We start from the raw sequence: 14,840 nt of genomic DNA on the forward strand, positions 1-14,840 counted from the left end.
TGTACAGAAAAGTAATTACGTATTGTAATTTTTCATACAATTTAACATTAACACATATATTAATTACATAGTAGTAGGGATTTTGGCTAAATGTTTACTTAATATTAATAATATGTAAATCTTCTCCGTTTTTTTTTTAATGCGGCTCTTTTCGTCCTCTACTGTCTGTAGGCTACATCAAAGCGACTTTTTTTAAATGGATAAAGGGCCAATAAATGTAATAGTGACCACAACATATCTGCATTAGGACTTGATATGTTTATTGATTAATCAGAATCAAAATAATTTCTTCCTTCCATTAACCTGGAACAGATGTTGCATTTTGGTTTGGCCATTTTTGCAATCGTCTTATGAACTATTTCCATTGCTTGAATGAATCACACCTGCAACGTGTGGACCACAACTGAGGATCATGGGACACATGTGGTTTTGTGTGTTTGATATAGATCTTTTCCAGACACAGATGAATCATTTCCTTTCATTAATAAAAGCACCAGATTTAGAGTATAGTGCAGCCATGGCAGAGGCATTTGCTCTCTGAGTGATTCATATTTCTATCAAACTCAAAGAGTATCTTTAGTCAGGAACAATAGCTTTACATGTATTCACTCCTCAGCTGCATCTAATCAGCTGATTACAGGCTGATTAGATGCTCGTTCTTTCTGTCCTCGTGTGAAGGATAAGAGAGGTCATGTAACAAATGCATTCAACACGAATCTCATGGTCAAATACAACAACAATATAAATCTGGTTACTTTTTTCAGAAACATTCCATTTCTCTCCTATCAGTATACGAAACACCAATAAAAAAACGAATTATGTATTATCAATTCTCCATTATCATTTCAGTCAAGATTTTGATAAGCACTTATGCATGTGGTTATGTAAATTACTGAAGATGCAAGAATGAATAATGCTGCATTTAAAGGTATTAAAAGGAAATATTGGAGAACTTAAAAACACTCAACATGCACTGATTTAACTGGTAAGTATTGAAAATAACAGATTGTAAAATGACATAGGAATAAAGTGTAATGGATAGGTTAGGTGAGGGGCTTGTACATTTCTTCAAGGAAAGCAATACAATGGGCTCCATTAAAAAATGTTTTCAAAAATAGCAAAAAGATAATTAGAAAACACATGTGGTTTCGTATGGCTGAAATATTCATTACAATTATATTTGCCAAAGACTATTCACATTTCTATGACCTTGTGCACACGTCAATAAATGTTTCTTTAAGCTAAATAAGTTTCTCATGATTGAAATTCAATGAGTTGAACCCAAAGCACTCTCTTTATGTTTCCTGAATGTAAAGAAGAATCAGAGTTATTACTATAAGGTTGTTTGTCCTCTGTGCCAGAGAGAGTTGGACAGTCTGGGTGGGAGAACTCTTCTTCCACTGCCAGCCTTCATCCCGGCAAAACAGCAGCTTTGAAACCAGGAGTGAACTTTCCACATCCTGCAGTCTCCACACGAAGAGAGTTCACATCTAATAAATGTCCTTTCAGTAAGATCGGATTATCTTGACTCCTGTCGGCGTGCCATATAAACTAACCACACAATAAGAAAACGAACTCCGCCTGCTGCTTTCTCAGGTGGAACCCTGCGGTTTGCTCTGTTGAGATCTTCATATTAGGTTGAATAATTAAAACGAAAGTTAGTTATAATCAAATATAGTCAATTATATTCTTGTATAACCCACAATTAAAATGCTTCATATTTTATGATTTTCTATATTTACAGTATAAACAAAACACAAGTGGTTTGTTAAGTTGAGTGTAAGGCCTATAATGGTTTATGGGTGTCACTGATAAGAGAGGAGAGGCAGTTTCTTCCCTCTTCCTACAGCGGTGCACAAGGAGGGGGGCTCCCGACTTAGTGATAAAGAACTGAGGCCCCAAAAAGGTGTTTATGCCATAGCCGAGAATAATATTTTGCAAGTCCTGCAGAGTAGGGGTCGTGACCTTTTTACACAAACATGGGAAGGTGTGACTTATGCCATAGCCATAGAATATGTCTGGTCATGTCCAGTCCTGTACATCAGAGGCCATGCCCAGTTTCCACAAATATGGGTATGGAGGTGTCTTTAGGTTTTTCTATCCTGTTTTTGAGCATAAAGACACTGGCGGAGAAGGAGCAAACGAGAGAGAGAGGGGGGGGGGGGGGGGGGGGGGTTCCCCTGGTATACTCTCTCCCGGTAAAGCTCTCACCCTGGAGAGCTGGGTTTTTGCTCTCGGTAAGGTTCTCTCAGATTGGTAAATATCTCTCAAATTTCTTAGTTGAATGCGGAGTGAATTTCTGGGTTGAATGAGTGGAATGATTTGATAGGTATGTGTTTGTGAAGATTAGGCCCGCCATCTGTGAGGAAACTTCCTCCGAATTCATGCGGATAGGTATGGGTTTTTGAATGTTAGTCCCGCCACCTGTCGGATAGGTATGTGTTTGTGAAGTTTAGGCCCGCCATCTGTGAGGAAACTTCCTCCGAATTCATGCGGATAGGTATGGGTTTTTGAATGTTAGTCCCGCCATCTGCCGGAAATCAGGAGTGTGTTTGTGAGTATTAGTACCCGCCACCTGTGAGGATCTTCCTCCGAATTCATGCGGAATATAGGTACGTGTTTGTGAATGTTAGTCCCGCCACCTGTCGGAATATAGGTATGGAATTGATGTGAATTGATTTGGTGAATGAAAGTTTGAATGTGCTTTTTATTATCACCAGTCTTTTATGAGGGGAGACCTCTAAATTCTATCGGGAGATTTAAAAATCACAACTGAATTGGGCAGTTGGAGTTACAATTTAATGTAATAAATGTAAAACTGTGAATTAGAGTTGCATATTAGAACATGACCACAGCATGATATGTTTTGTAGGATTATAATGTTGTAAAGAGAGAGAAGGTAAAAACCCTGTATTAGTTTGGACCTATTTTTCTTCAAATAAACTGATCCCACCTTTTGGCCTTGGACAACTTAAAATACATCTGTGCTCTCCTCTCCTGCATCAAAGGTAAGATTGCACACTGCCACACTCACACTTAGGTAGGGCCACACCTCATTTACTGATATCAAAATCCTTCGGGATCGCTTAAACAGATTAAGAGGGTCGTCTGAATTGAAACAGCAGTTAATTGAACCTGGTTCTTCAAGAGTTAATAGAGGTGAGATCTTGCTGACGTTGGTGGATCTGAGCCAAGCAGTAAACTTACATAGACTCAATAACTTCTGTTAGGTCAATTAGTAGGTCTGAGTAATTTGCCGGAATAAATTATCAGCCCCTCCCGACTCTTACAGCTGTCAACAAGCTTTTCATGTGGATACCAAAAATCTTTCCAGGACCAAAATAATGTAAATTCAGCAGAAGTGAGCATGCACCCTCCTTTCTATTTTGTACATGTTGCAAGCTTCATAACTGAGAGTGAATCCAAAATGGTGCTTTTACTGGCATGAATCGAACTCACTCCAGATGATAAATGCAGAATTAGATGTCTTCTACTGGATTTTGGAAATACAGTTTGTTGATGCGACATATTTGCAGGGGTGGAAAAAGTATTCAGATGCTTTCCTTGAGTAAAAGTACCAATGCATTATTGTCAAAATACTTCATTACAATTAAAAGTCCTGCATTCAAAATCTTAATTAAGTAAAAGTATCGTAGTATTATCAGTACCTAAAGTGTAAAAAGTAAAAGCAATCATAGTACAGAAAGATTGCCTTTATGTGTGTATATAATTATAAGAAACACTTTTGCTGCATCAAGTAGCATTTTACTGTTGCTGACAAACAGTTCTAGTGGACTTTTTGTAAAATATATAAATAGTTTGACTCTTTTGTGACTTAAAGAGTTGGTCCACTAGTTCACTTTTGAAAAATGCATTGTTTTAGAAGCAGACTTTGGGGACTCGAGTGCCAATTTTCAGGACTTGTGACTTGATTCGAATTTGTGCAGTGATCGACTCGGACTCGAAATTGAACACTAAATCGGACTCGAACTCGAACTCGGACTCGCACATTGATGATTGGACTTGGACTCGGACTCGAGCAAGTTCTGTCTCGAGTCCGGATGTAATCTGCCCCGGGCGTGTGCAGCTGCAAGTCGAGTTCCCGTACCGCGCCCAGGCTTTTCTCAGTTTGAAGATGTGCAGAGACACTTGGACTCGGACTTGAGCTGCACAGGTAATGATGACTCGGTCTCGGACTGGACTCTGATTCTTCCGAGGTGACTCGGACTTGGACTCGGCCTCAAGCACAGGCAATGATGACTCGGACTCGGGCTCTAATCGGACTCTTCCTAGGTAACTCGGACTTAGACTCGGAATCGAAGAGTGGGGACTCGAGTGACTCTGACTCGAAAATTGGTGAATTGACTACAACACTGGTTAGAAGTAGCTAAAACAGTTTAGTAAATGTATTGAGTAAACTTTCCTTTTTTCCCTTTTAAATGTATCGGAATAGAAGTATAAAGAAGCATTAAATGGAAATACGTACCTCAAAATTGTACTTAAGTACAGAACTTACTAAATGTACTTAGTTACTTCAGCATATTGGGAAGTGAACAGCAGATAATGTGGTAATGAGATGTTCGAAGCACTCACGTCTCGGCTGGAGTCCGGCTGATGACCTCGATGACGTACGCCCCGGAGGTGACATCTGGGAAGTCTGACTGCCTCGCCTTCAGCTCCTTAGCCAGCCTGATGGAGGAGAGAAGAGACAAACAGCCGAAACACGAGCTCTTAATGAAACCTGAAGGGATGATGCACTGTGACTCATTTTAAATTCCAACATATAAATCATTGCTCTGATTAATTATGACACTCTGGCAAATGTCAAGCTTTTAAAAGCTGCAACTACAACTCTACTGGTCTGATTTTAATGAAGCATATTGCCGTTAACTGGTCACTGTACACATATTTTATCATGTTCTTCAGGTTTGACAGATTCCACTTTTTAAATCCCTGACTACCACTATTTTAATATTCTTGAATCCATGTTTGTGATTCGTAGTAGAGGCCTGTACTACGAATCTAGTTCAATATATCCTGGATATGTTTGAGTTAGCCGGTTGACTTAATCCAAAACAAACCCGCTCTCGATAAGCTGTCCTACGACGCGGGTTATCAAGTGGATCGCTCAAGCCAGCCGTGTCCTATCTAGTTAGGTGCGCGTTCACATAAAAGGGGTGGTATTTGGAGCGATCGACCAATCACAAACATGGACAAGCCGCGTACTGACAGCGCAGCGCGTCATATATTTCCTGAATGAAAAGTCAACTAATATTAGACAAATATGAAGACGTTAAACTTTAAACATCCATGACTTAAACACTTTATCCAGGATAAAAGCCACATAGTTGCAGCTGCAAGGTGAATACAGCTGGAAAAAGTGTTTGAATGTTCAACCTGTTAAGCCCGAGAGACCCCGGTACCGGGGCACTGCCGCAACATCTTGCAGGAAACAGTGTCTGAGGGCATGTTCATTTAATAAACTATGAATGTTTTATATCCATGTAACATCTAACTGATCATTTTTATTTTTATTTCAAAATAAAACCCACAATGCTAACACTGAGCCTCTGAATTAGCAACGAGCGAAAAATGCTAACACCTTACTGCACCGAAAATCACTCACAAAACCTTATTATTTATCTCTTCTCTACATCCATGACATCGTTTCACATCGTTGGACACCCACATTATCGTTGGACACCCACATTATCACTGAATTATACGAAATGGCGACGTTATAAGCAAAAACGGACATCAAAACAGGTGACGCTAGGTAGCTAAAAATGCTAACATTTTTACCTTGGCTCTGTAGTCTCTCCAAAGTGGTCTTCAATGGCATTAAAACGATAAAAACGCTGCTGAAGTTAATCCATAGGTTAATCCAATGTGTCTGTGTCCCTTTGAAATGATTTCTGATAATCCATAAGCATTAAAACTGCTTTTCCGTTTCCAGATGTCAAAGCTAGAGATAGGTTCACTCTGATGGAAAATGACATGCGCGAAGCCCCCACCTTTTCTCTTCACAATGAGTGTGTGTGGGGGACTCCCCCTTCGATTCTATTGGATCTAACGGTCAGAAAGAGGTGTGAACCATCAAAATCGTTATGTTACCATGGAGATCTAGCCCGCTAAAAAAGAGAACCAGCGTCGTAGGACCGGAAACCCCAAGTTTTCCCTGAAGTTAGCCCGCTAAGCGAAAATCCTGCTTCGTAGTACAGGCCTCTGGCCTCTGGTCTCAGGTACTTAAAGCTGAGGTCACAACAACAACAACAACATCACCACCCATGTTATGTAGAACAGTCAGTACTAGGATCTGTTTCAGGGTTCTCTGAAGATTAATCAGACTGCATTAATTCTCACATTCTAGTTGCATTTTTGCTGCAACAGAACAGATCAATCTCACAGAAAGAAAAAAAAAAACTATTAATTTTATCACATGTATAAAACAAAAGAGAACTATATCGATAATGTCAGGGTTTGTTTACAAAAACGAACTTATAACCTGACCAAAATAATATAATGTGAATATAAAAATAAATTCAGTTTTATGTAATCAGCAGCAGGAACTTACGATGGGGTGAGACTCATCATCCTGACACCGATGTACCTCTTCTTCCGGTACGTTTTACCTGGAGAAATAAAAGACACGTGCTGATTGACTTAGAAAATGTAGAAGTTATTATCTTCTTCATTCACCCTATTCATTTATATATAGATCAATAGATGCTAACTTGCATATGTTGCATAACAATTAGCATAAGTTGCGTAAAGTTAAAAAAAAAGTTAAACAAATAGCTTGGCCAATTTGGAAACTTTTGGAGTGATTTTGGAGGGCATTAGGATGTTGAATCATTTTCTGACACTTTCAGGATAAGAAATGGCAGTTTTAACCTGAAAGTGGCCATGTTTGTACTCCTGGTTGGATAATTTTGATTACATTTGGTTTGAGGGGACTCAAAATGGCATGTTTTGATCCTAAAAATGTAATATCCTCAATATACCTTGTCCAACATACATGTATGATAGTTAGCATCCGCCAGTTTCTATGTGCTGGTGACCCGTACTATACATTTCTAACATAAAACTTTGGGGTACTCAACATTTCCGGGTTCACATTGATAGCAAGTAGACTATTCATGAGTGATACAAGAATATGACACATTTTAATATTTCATTGCATGTCCTCCTCTGTCTTTGGCCCTGTCTCTCTCTCTGATGTCCTTCGTGATGAAACTGTAGCGAACCTTTGGCCTGTCTGTCGTGCGCCTCTGCCAGGAACTGCCTGATCTTGTCTGATGGGATGGCGAAGGAGATTCCTGCTGTGACCTTCAGAGTGTTGATGCCAATCACCTCTCCATCCTGCAACACACACACACACACACACACACACACACACACACACACACACACACACACACACACACACACACACACACACACACACACACACACACACACACACACACACCACACACACACACACACACACACACACACACACACACACACACACACACACACACACACACACACACACACACACACACACACACACACACACACACACACACACACACACACACACACACACACACACACACACACACACACACACACACACACACACACACACACACACACACACACACACACACACACACACACACACACACACACACACACACACACACACACACACACACACACACACACACACACTTTAAACAGCACTTCTCACTCCACATTGCTCTGTGTTTAGTAACATTACCAGTTTTAAACAGACTTATCAGAGTCAGCTGTGGAATGTGGCTGTTTGCCAGGCATTACCTAAACTCTGTTTACTTTCCTAACAAGGATTTGATGAGCCTTGATGTTTGTTTATATGACATTACATATATCTCTGTTTCACAACATGTGGATGTGGCCCCCGTAAGCACAAACTTTATTTCTGTCTCTAACAAATTCATTTAACATGAATCTCATGTGGCGAAGATTATGACACATTCAGTTTCAGCTCCTCATACAACAGATGAAGCACAATTAAAGGTATGCATGATTTATTATCAATACTCTATTGTCATACTGTATTCATAAATTGCCGAAAACTAAGATGTGAAAAAGGGAACTAATGCAGTTTAAAGTGATTTACTTTGGGCATGAGGACAAATTGTTTGTGATACATATGAGATGCTACATTTTGAACAGGTAACGTCTTATTTTGAAATCTAGCTTGTACTGTGTATTCTTTCTCCTTTACTCACCAGATTGACCAGTGGTCCTCCTGAGTTGCCGTACTGCAAGAAACAAAAAAGCACATAAAGAATGTAAAATTGGTCGAACCAAATCGTTTTTGAAGTCAAAGAAATGTGAATAAAATATTTTAATAGATTGTCATTCAAAGGCATCAATGCAAACATTTCGTTACACATTGCACATTTTGTATTGCTTATCAATAACAAGATGAATGCAGAGGATTTAGACTAACCAGGGACCAGTGGAATCAACATAAAACACACTTGGACTGCATCAAATATATTTTTATTCTAATTCAAATGTGGGTTGTCATAAAATTGTTTCATGTTTCTCTCTCGGTCTCTTCACTCACGTTGATGATGGCGTCGGTCTGGATGTATTCCATGTCAGAGTTGAGGAGACCCAGCTCCTTGCCCCCCCTCTGGGTGGTGCTGACGATGCCGGTGGTGACGGTGTTCTGCAGGGAGAACGGGCTGCCGATGGCAACCACAAACTCTCCAGGACGCAGGCTGGCCGAGCGGCCGAGCTGCAGCACCGGCAGCTTCATCTGATCCAGCAGAGAGGGGAGGGAACAGAGAGAAATCTGGTTAGAGACAGAATCCAAAGTTTTTTGTTGACTGACTTTTTTTATCTGCTTGCACTGCTGGATTGTCTGGTTGAAGCAGACACAGGCTAAAAGTGTTTGAATCCACTCCTTGGAGAAAAGTGTAAGGACTGGATTCAATCATTACATTTGGTATCTTTGGTTTTGTGATTTTGGTTTAGAGAGTCTTGAAAACATCTCTTCAAATCACCTATATTTGGTTGAGAAAACAGAGTCAAAGGCAGACATTTAAGTTGGAAGAACCACCAGTTGGCAGGACACACACACATGCAAGTAAACAGCAGTTTATTCTCTCACAGCTGTTGGAGGCAGACGCTGACTTCCTGTGGAGAGCTGAGTCAGCTCCTAGTCGGGAAGAGGCTTCTCTTCATTCACAACTCTAACCTTTACTAAACTCCACACTGTAAATAAAAGGGTCTCATTCAGTCCTGATTTCACCAGGACTAACATGTCAGTGATCTGTGTTTGTTAGACTTCTAACTGTTACTCTTTTTCATCCTTACAGTTCATCTCGTTTTGTTTATAGCATCAGGTTTTAATTCTGTAAGAACAAAGGTCCAACCTGCCCCTCATTCAAAGCCTCTGTGTGGTCCACCTGGTTGATTCCATAAAAACTACTACTATTGCCACCTTTTCTTCTCACAAAAGCCTAATTTAATAGAATCTTACACAAATAATTATTTATTGTTTATTCACCTACTGATGGCTGATTTCTTGAAAAACCACGCTCACAAGAATGGGATAGACGGATGGATGGATAATCCAAAAACATTATGCCTTCCACCATAGATTATATTTAAATGTATTGTCATAGCACAACGAAATGCAGTTTCCATCCAACCAGAATGTGCACAGATCGAGTAGATTAAGTGCAGATAAGGTTCCAGTTTATTCACATAAATACAGTAGGTTACAGTATATGCAGGTTGTTGCATATTTGATATATGGTTGCATGAAAATGAAGTTTATATTTTCAAATAAGGTCCAAGGCTTAAGGCATTCATTAAGTTGCAGGGTGTAAGGCATATATAAGTTACGTAAAGTTTTTATAAATATTGAATACGGTTTTAATAAATATTGTGCACAAAGAAGTGTGATCGGCACTGTGGGTCAAATGTGTGGACAGAAGGGGAACAGACATTAATACTCTCATCGGAATCACAGCCATTTGTCATTATAAAAACAGAAGAACGATCTAGAATTCTTATGTAGCGAGATACGTTTGTGACAAAAAACTGATTTAGATTTCTTACTGCTGCAACTCTGGCTGATTCTGTGATACACAGCCTCCTAAATATTAGCTTTTCCATCTCTGTTACAGCAGTTTCCAGTGCTCACATATTAGAGCTGTGTCTGACCGCTAACTGCAAACACACCAACAGTGTACTGTATGTTGCCACTGAATGGGAAAAGCCCAGACTTTAATAAGTCATTATCTGGTTTATTAAATGTAGGAAGATTAGTGTTACAACTCTGTGTCTCTCTTTCTCTCAAAAGCCAGAAAACACATTTGCTGTTTGCTCGGCCACAGTTCAGCACACACACACACACACACACACACACACACACACACACACACACACACACACACACACACACACACACACACACACACACACACACACACACACACACACACACACACACACACACAACACACACACACACACACACACACACACACACACACACACACACACACACACACACACACACACACACACACACACACACACACACACACACACACACCACACACACACACACACCACACACACACACACACACACACACACACACACACACACACACACACACACACACACACACACACACACACACACACACACACACACACACACACACACACACACACACACTCCAAAGCATGTGCCAAAACTATCAAAATAACATTTAATAGTGTTTTCACTTTTGAATTTTTTTATTATTTCTTTTAATACTTAAATAGTGGTACAAGTTCCTAGAAGTTTGGTCCAAACTCAGTCAACATTCACTAATCTTGATGTTACTCACCAAAGTCATCTCTTTTTGCAGACAGTGTCAAACTGATTTTCAAATACATTGTTAACACAACATCTCAATAGGCATTGAAGAGACATTAGTATTTAATATGTGCTTTTTTCACTGATTGAAAAAAGGCAGTCGTGGAGTGATGAAGACTTTTCCAGATTACACAAACTGAGCTTTTACTCTCTGTGCTGGAGTTTGATTTACAGGAATACAAGTTTGTCTTAAAACCAGAGGTATGCTCAACACATCTGTACATGACCAGCACCGTGTGTGTGTGTGTGTGTGTGTGTGTGTGTGTGTGTGTGTGTGTGTGTGTGTGTGTGTGTGTGTGTGTGTGTGTGTGTGTGTGTGTGTGTGTGTGTGTGTGAGGAACAGAGGTCCTGAGTTGAGTCATGGCATTTGATGCTTTGGTACTTTGGCTCTAGAAAAGTTCACACTTTAAAAATTAAATGTATCAATGTTATGATTGAAAGAAAAGTTAAGTCTGAAATAGAAGCCAACATGTTATATTAATCTGCTTCTCAACTGTGTCAAATAATCTTTACAGAAGACTAATGGATTTACACATTCCTGCATTATTTTCAATGTATCCAATAATGTTTTGCCGTCACATTGTTCTTTAATGAGGCCCTATTATCCTTTTTGCCCTTTTCCCTTTCCCGCAGTGTGTAATATTGGGTTTGTGAAAGTAATTTCAACATCTGCAACACCCCCCCCCCCCCAACCCCACCCTGAAACTCCTCGATTGGACTCCTTAGTTTACTTCCGCAACATAGTGACATCACTATGTAACAGTCACATTTCTATTGGCTAGCGCTCCAACACATTGTTCCTGAAAAGGCTAAGGGATAGGGACATCTCTACAGTAAGTGGTTGACCAATCACATGAGAGCTGTCGCAGCTAACCAATCAGAGCAGACTGGGCATCTAAACATGTCACAGTACAGACAGAGACACTAAATACAAATATGAACCTCAAAATTAGCATAAAGGGGCCCCTATAAATATGGCCAATATCGCCTCTCCACCAGACTCTAATGAGGTCAGTCTCCACACCACTGTCACATACATGCACACAAACTAACTCTTTTAAATCACCATCACAACTATAAAGACATAAACAATGTGCTTATGAATGGAGTCATTCAGCTCCTCTAACCAGCGCTTTACTCCATCAGATTAACATAAAGCTCCTTTGTTTGCCTGCACTGAACCACATCCAGAACTCAAATCATCTGAAGACTACTGTGCTTCGCCCACAAGAAAAATGACCGTGTTTCTCCCTCTGTGGTCTTCAGGATGACAGCGCTTTGTCCAGGGTGATTCAAATGCCGTTCAGTTGTAATTTTAGAGACGCCAACAAAAAACAACAAAATACCACGACAAGGAACAAATCAGTAGTTTCTGTCTTCTTCTCTCATCTCTCTCTCCTTCTCATTATCTCTCGCTGTCCATTCATCTGTCGTACATTACATCTCAAGTACAGTAAGAATGTTACAGTTACAGTTAACCCACATCACACACACACAAACATTGCCCACTAGTATTGGTTTTATTTAACAAAGTTGTTTTAGAAAGGATCTTCCTCTTCTGCTAAAACATCAACACGACTTTTATATAGCTCCTATTTGTATGTGCAGACCATGTGTGTATTTAACCATGAATTGTGGACCACGGGAATTTTGTTTCAATGGGATTTGTCACAATTCATATGGCTATTTGATCATATTGTGTGAGAGTGGCAACAAGGGAAAGCGCCAAATGCAGTCAGCAGAGCAAGCAGGATGATATAAGTAGGTTGTCCAAATGGAAAGGCTAACAGGCATGTATTAGTAAAGGTACTGTAGCTTGACAGCTTACACAAAACGCCACAAGGCATCACTGAACTATGTGACTAGTCGCTCCTGACTGATGAGGGAATGAGGTGAGCAGGTCGGCTTTATTAAGGGCAGACAAATGCTATTGGTGTTGACGTTTTGTTAACAAGGGTCCCATTCATCCTCACTTGTGTCAATTCTAAGTCACAAGGGCAAGATGTTCATGTTGAAAAGGCCCTACTTTCAAATGAGGGAAAGGAAGCAAGATATAAGGCAATGGGATGCACCCGGAGAAATTGAATGTTAAAGATATGAAAGATTCTGAGTTTAAAGCTACTCGTGGAATGTGATTAATGCAGTTTTAATGTGGAATAACGCCGTGAGGCCGCACCGGATGAGTGAAGACTCACAACAGAAAGAGAACCTGTCTGCACATGTTTAGAGGACACCTGCATCAGTGGCAGCAGTACAGGCCAACACTAGGGACTGAAATTCTGGGCTGCCGTATAGCTCACTTGGTAGAGCTGGCGGCCCATGCATTGGGGTTCAGTTCCTGTGTGGAGGACCCAGATTTAAATCCAGCCTGGAACCATTTACGCGTGTCATCCCCTCTCTCTCCCCCTTTCAATACTGTCACTCTCCAATAAAAAAAGAAAAAAAATTCTGTTCAGTTGGGGTTTACCAAACTATGGGCTAACAGTAAATAATAACAATAATACATTATGTAAATTGTTCCACCCTAACAAGTGACCCCAAAATAGAATGAACACACACACACACACACACACACACACTGCTGGTCATGTACAGATGTGTTGAGCATACCTCTGGTTTTAAGACAAACTTGTATTCCTGTAAATCAAACTCCAGCACAGAGAGTAAAAGCTCAGTTTGTGTAATCTGGAAAAGTCTTCATCACTCCATGACTGCCTTTTTTCAATCAGTGAAAAAAGCACATATTAAATACTAATGTCTCTTCAATGGCTATATTCAAAAGTAAAAACACTATTAAATGTTATTTTGATAGTTTTGGCACATGCTTTGGAATTTGTGTGTGTGCTGAACTGTGGTCGAGCAAACAGCAAATGGGTTTTCTGACTTCAAAGGCCAAATACATTTCCATTATGAAAAACACGCTGTAGCTTCAAAATGATTCAACATGTGAAACATCTTCACAATCTTCATTGCAACAAGCATTCCCCCGCTTGTTGCTGACCTGCTGACAATCTGTTTATAAAACATCCAAAGACGACAGATAAGCTAATGCCTAGGTTACAATCATTATTCCAAATCTAAAACAGAGAAGTCCATAGAATTTGCAGGGACAAGATACACAATGAGTAGATATGTGCAACAATGTAAACAAAACTTCTGTTTGTCCTCTGACAGTTATGAAGCAGAAGCTTATCTGCTTGTCTGACTGCTTCTTCTGCAAACACTTTACTGCAGTAATTACATCTGAAAGCTGTTTAAAACTGACCTGTGGTATGTACTGAACACACAGAGAGATGGGTGCTTTTCTGACTATGTACATTCATATATTCCTATATTAACATTATTCCTGATTAGGACTGTCACCGGCATCAAAATCACAATTCTGTGAATGAATCAACTTTATTTTTCTATCGTGATTTAAATCACTATCACACAGAATCATATTTTTCACATTTCAACGACATCATTTGGAATGTGAAACAAAGAAAAACTTAAAAGATACACCTATAAATAAATAATTATTACATTTTTCCAACATGCCTCCTGGTTTAATTCGGCCCTTTCACCCTGACCATACTTTTTGCATAAGCACATTTTTTCATTTTTGAATATTTTTTTAATTAGTGGTTTAGATTTTGTACGTGATTGTGAAAATCTGTTGCTGCTAAACAGGTATAACATGTTATATGATGATAATCCTTATCAATAGGAAAAGGGACCATATTGTAAAAAAACAATATGTTCCATTAATCTGCAGTTTCCTGTTTTCTTGTTTGGTCGCTTCAAGACTTCAGGTAGGAAACTTAAAATAGATGAGATAGAACCTAAACTTGAGACAGTTAAGAAAAACGTTCATGTTAGGGATTATAAGCAGCTGAAAGTGTGTGTATTGAGATGAATATATGGGTGGAGGGCTG

General features: G+C 39.7%; 1 protein-coding gene across 1 annotated transcript in view; it reads right to left on the reverse strand.

The window, feature by feature from the left end:
• The window catches only part of htra1b (HtrA serine peptidase 1b), a 41,343-nt gene that overhangs the window by 1,054 nt on the left and 25,449 nt on the right, over positions 1–14,840 (reverse strand). The window contains exons 5-9 of the mRNA XM_034119069.1: positions 8,609–8,803; positions 8,265–8,297; positions 7,248–7,362; positions 6,575–6,632; positions 4,594–4,689 (exon numbers count right to left, since the gene is read on the reverse strand). Of these exons, the coding sequence (XP_033974960.1) occupies positions 4,594–4,689; positions 6,575–6,632; positions 7,248–7,362; positions 8,265–8,297; positions 8,609–8,803 (497 nt within the window). The remainder of the gene's footprint in view (positions 1–4,593; positions 4,690–6,574; positions 6,633–7,247; positions 7,363–8,264; positions 8,298–8,608; positions 8,804–14,840) is intronic.

Source organism: Trematomus bernacchii, unplaced genomic scaffold (assembly GCF_902827165.1).
Source record: "Trematomus bernacchii unplaced genomic scaffold, fTreBer1.1, whole genome shotgun sequence".
In the NCBI taxonomy this organism is placed as follows: Eukaryota; Metazoa; Chordata; class Actinopteri; order Perciformes; family Nototheniidae; genus Trematomus; species Trematomus bernacchii.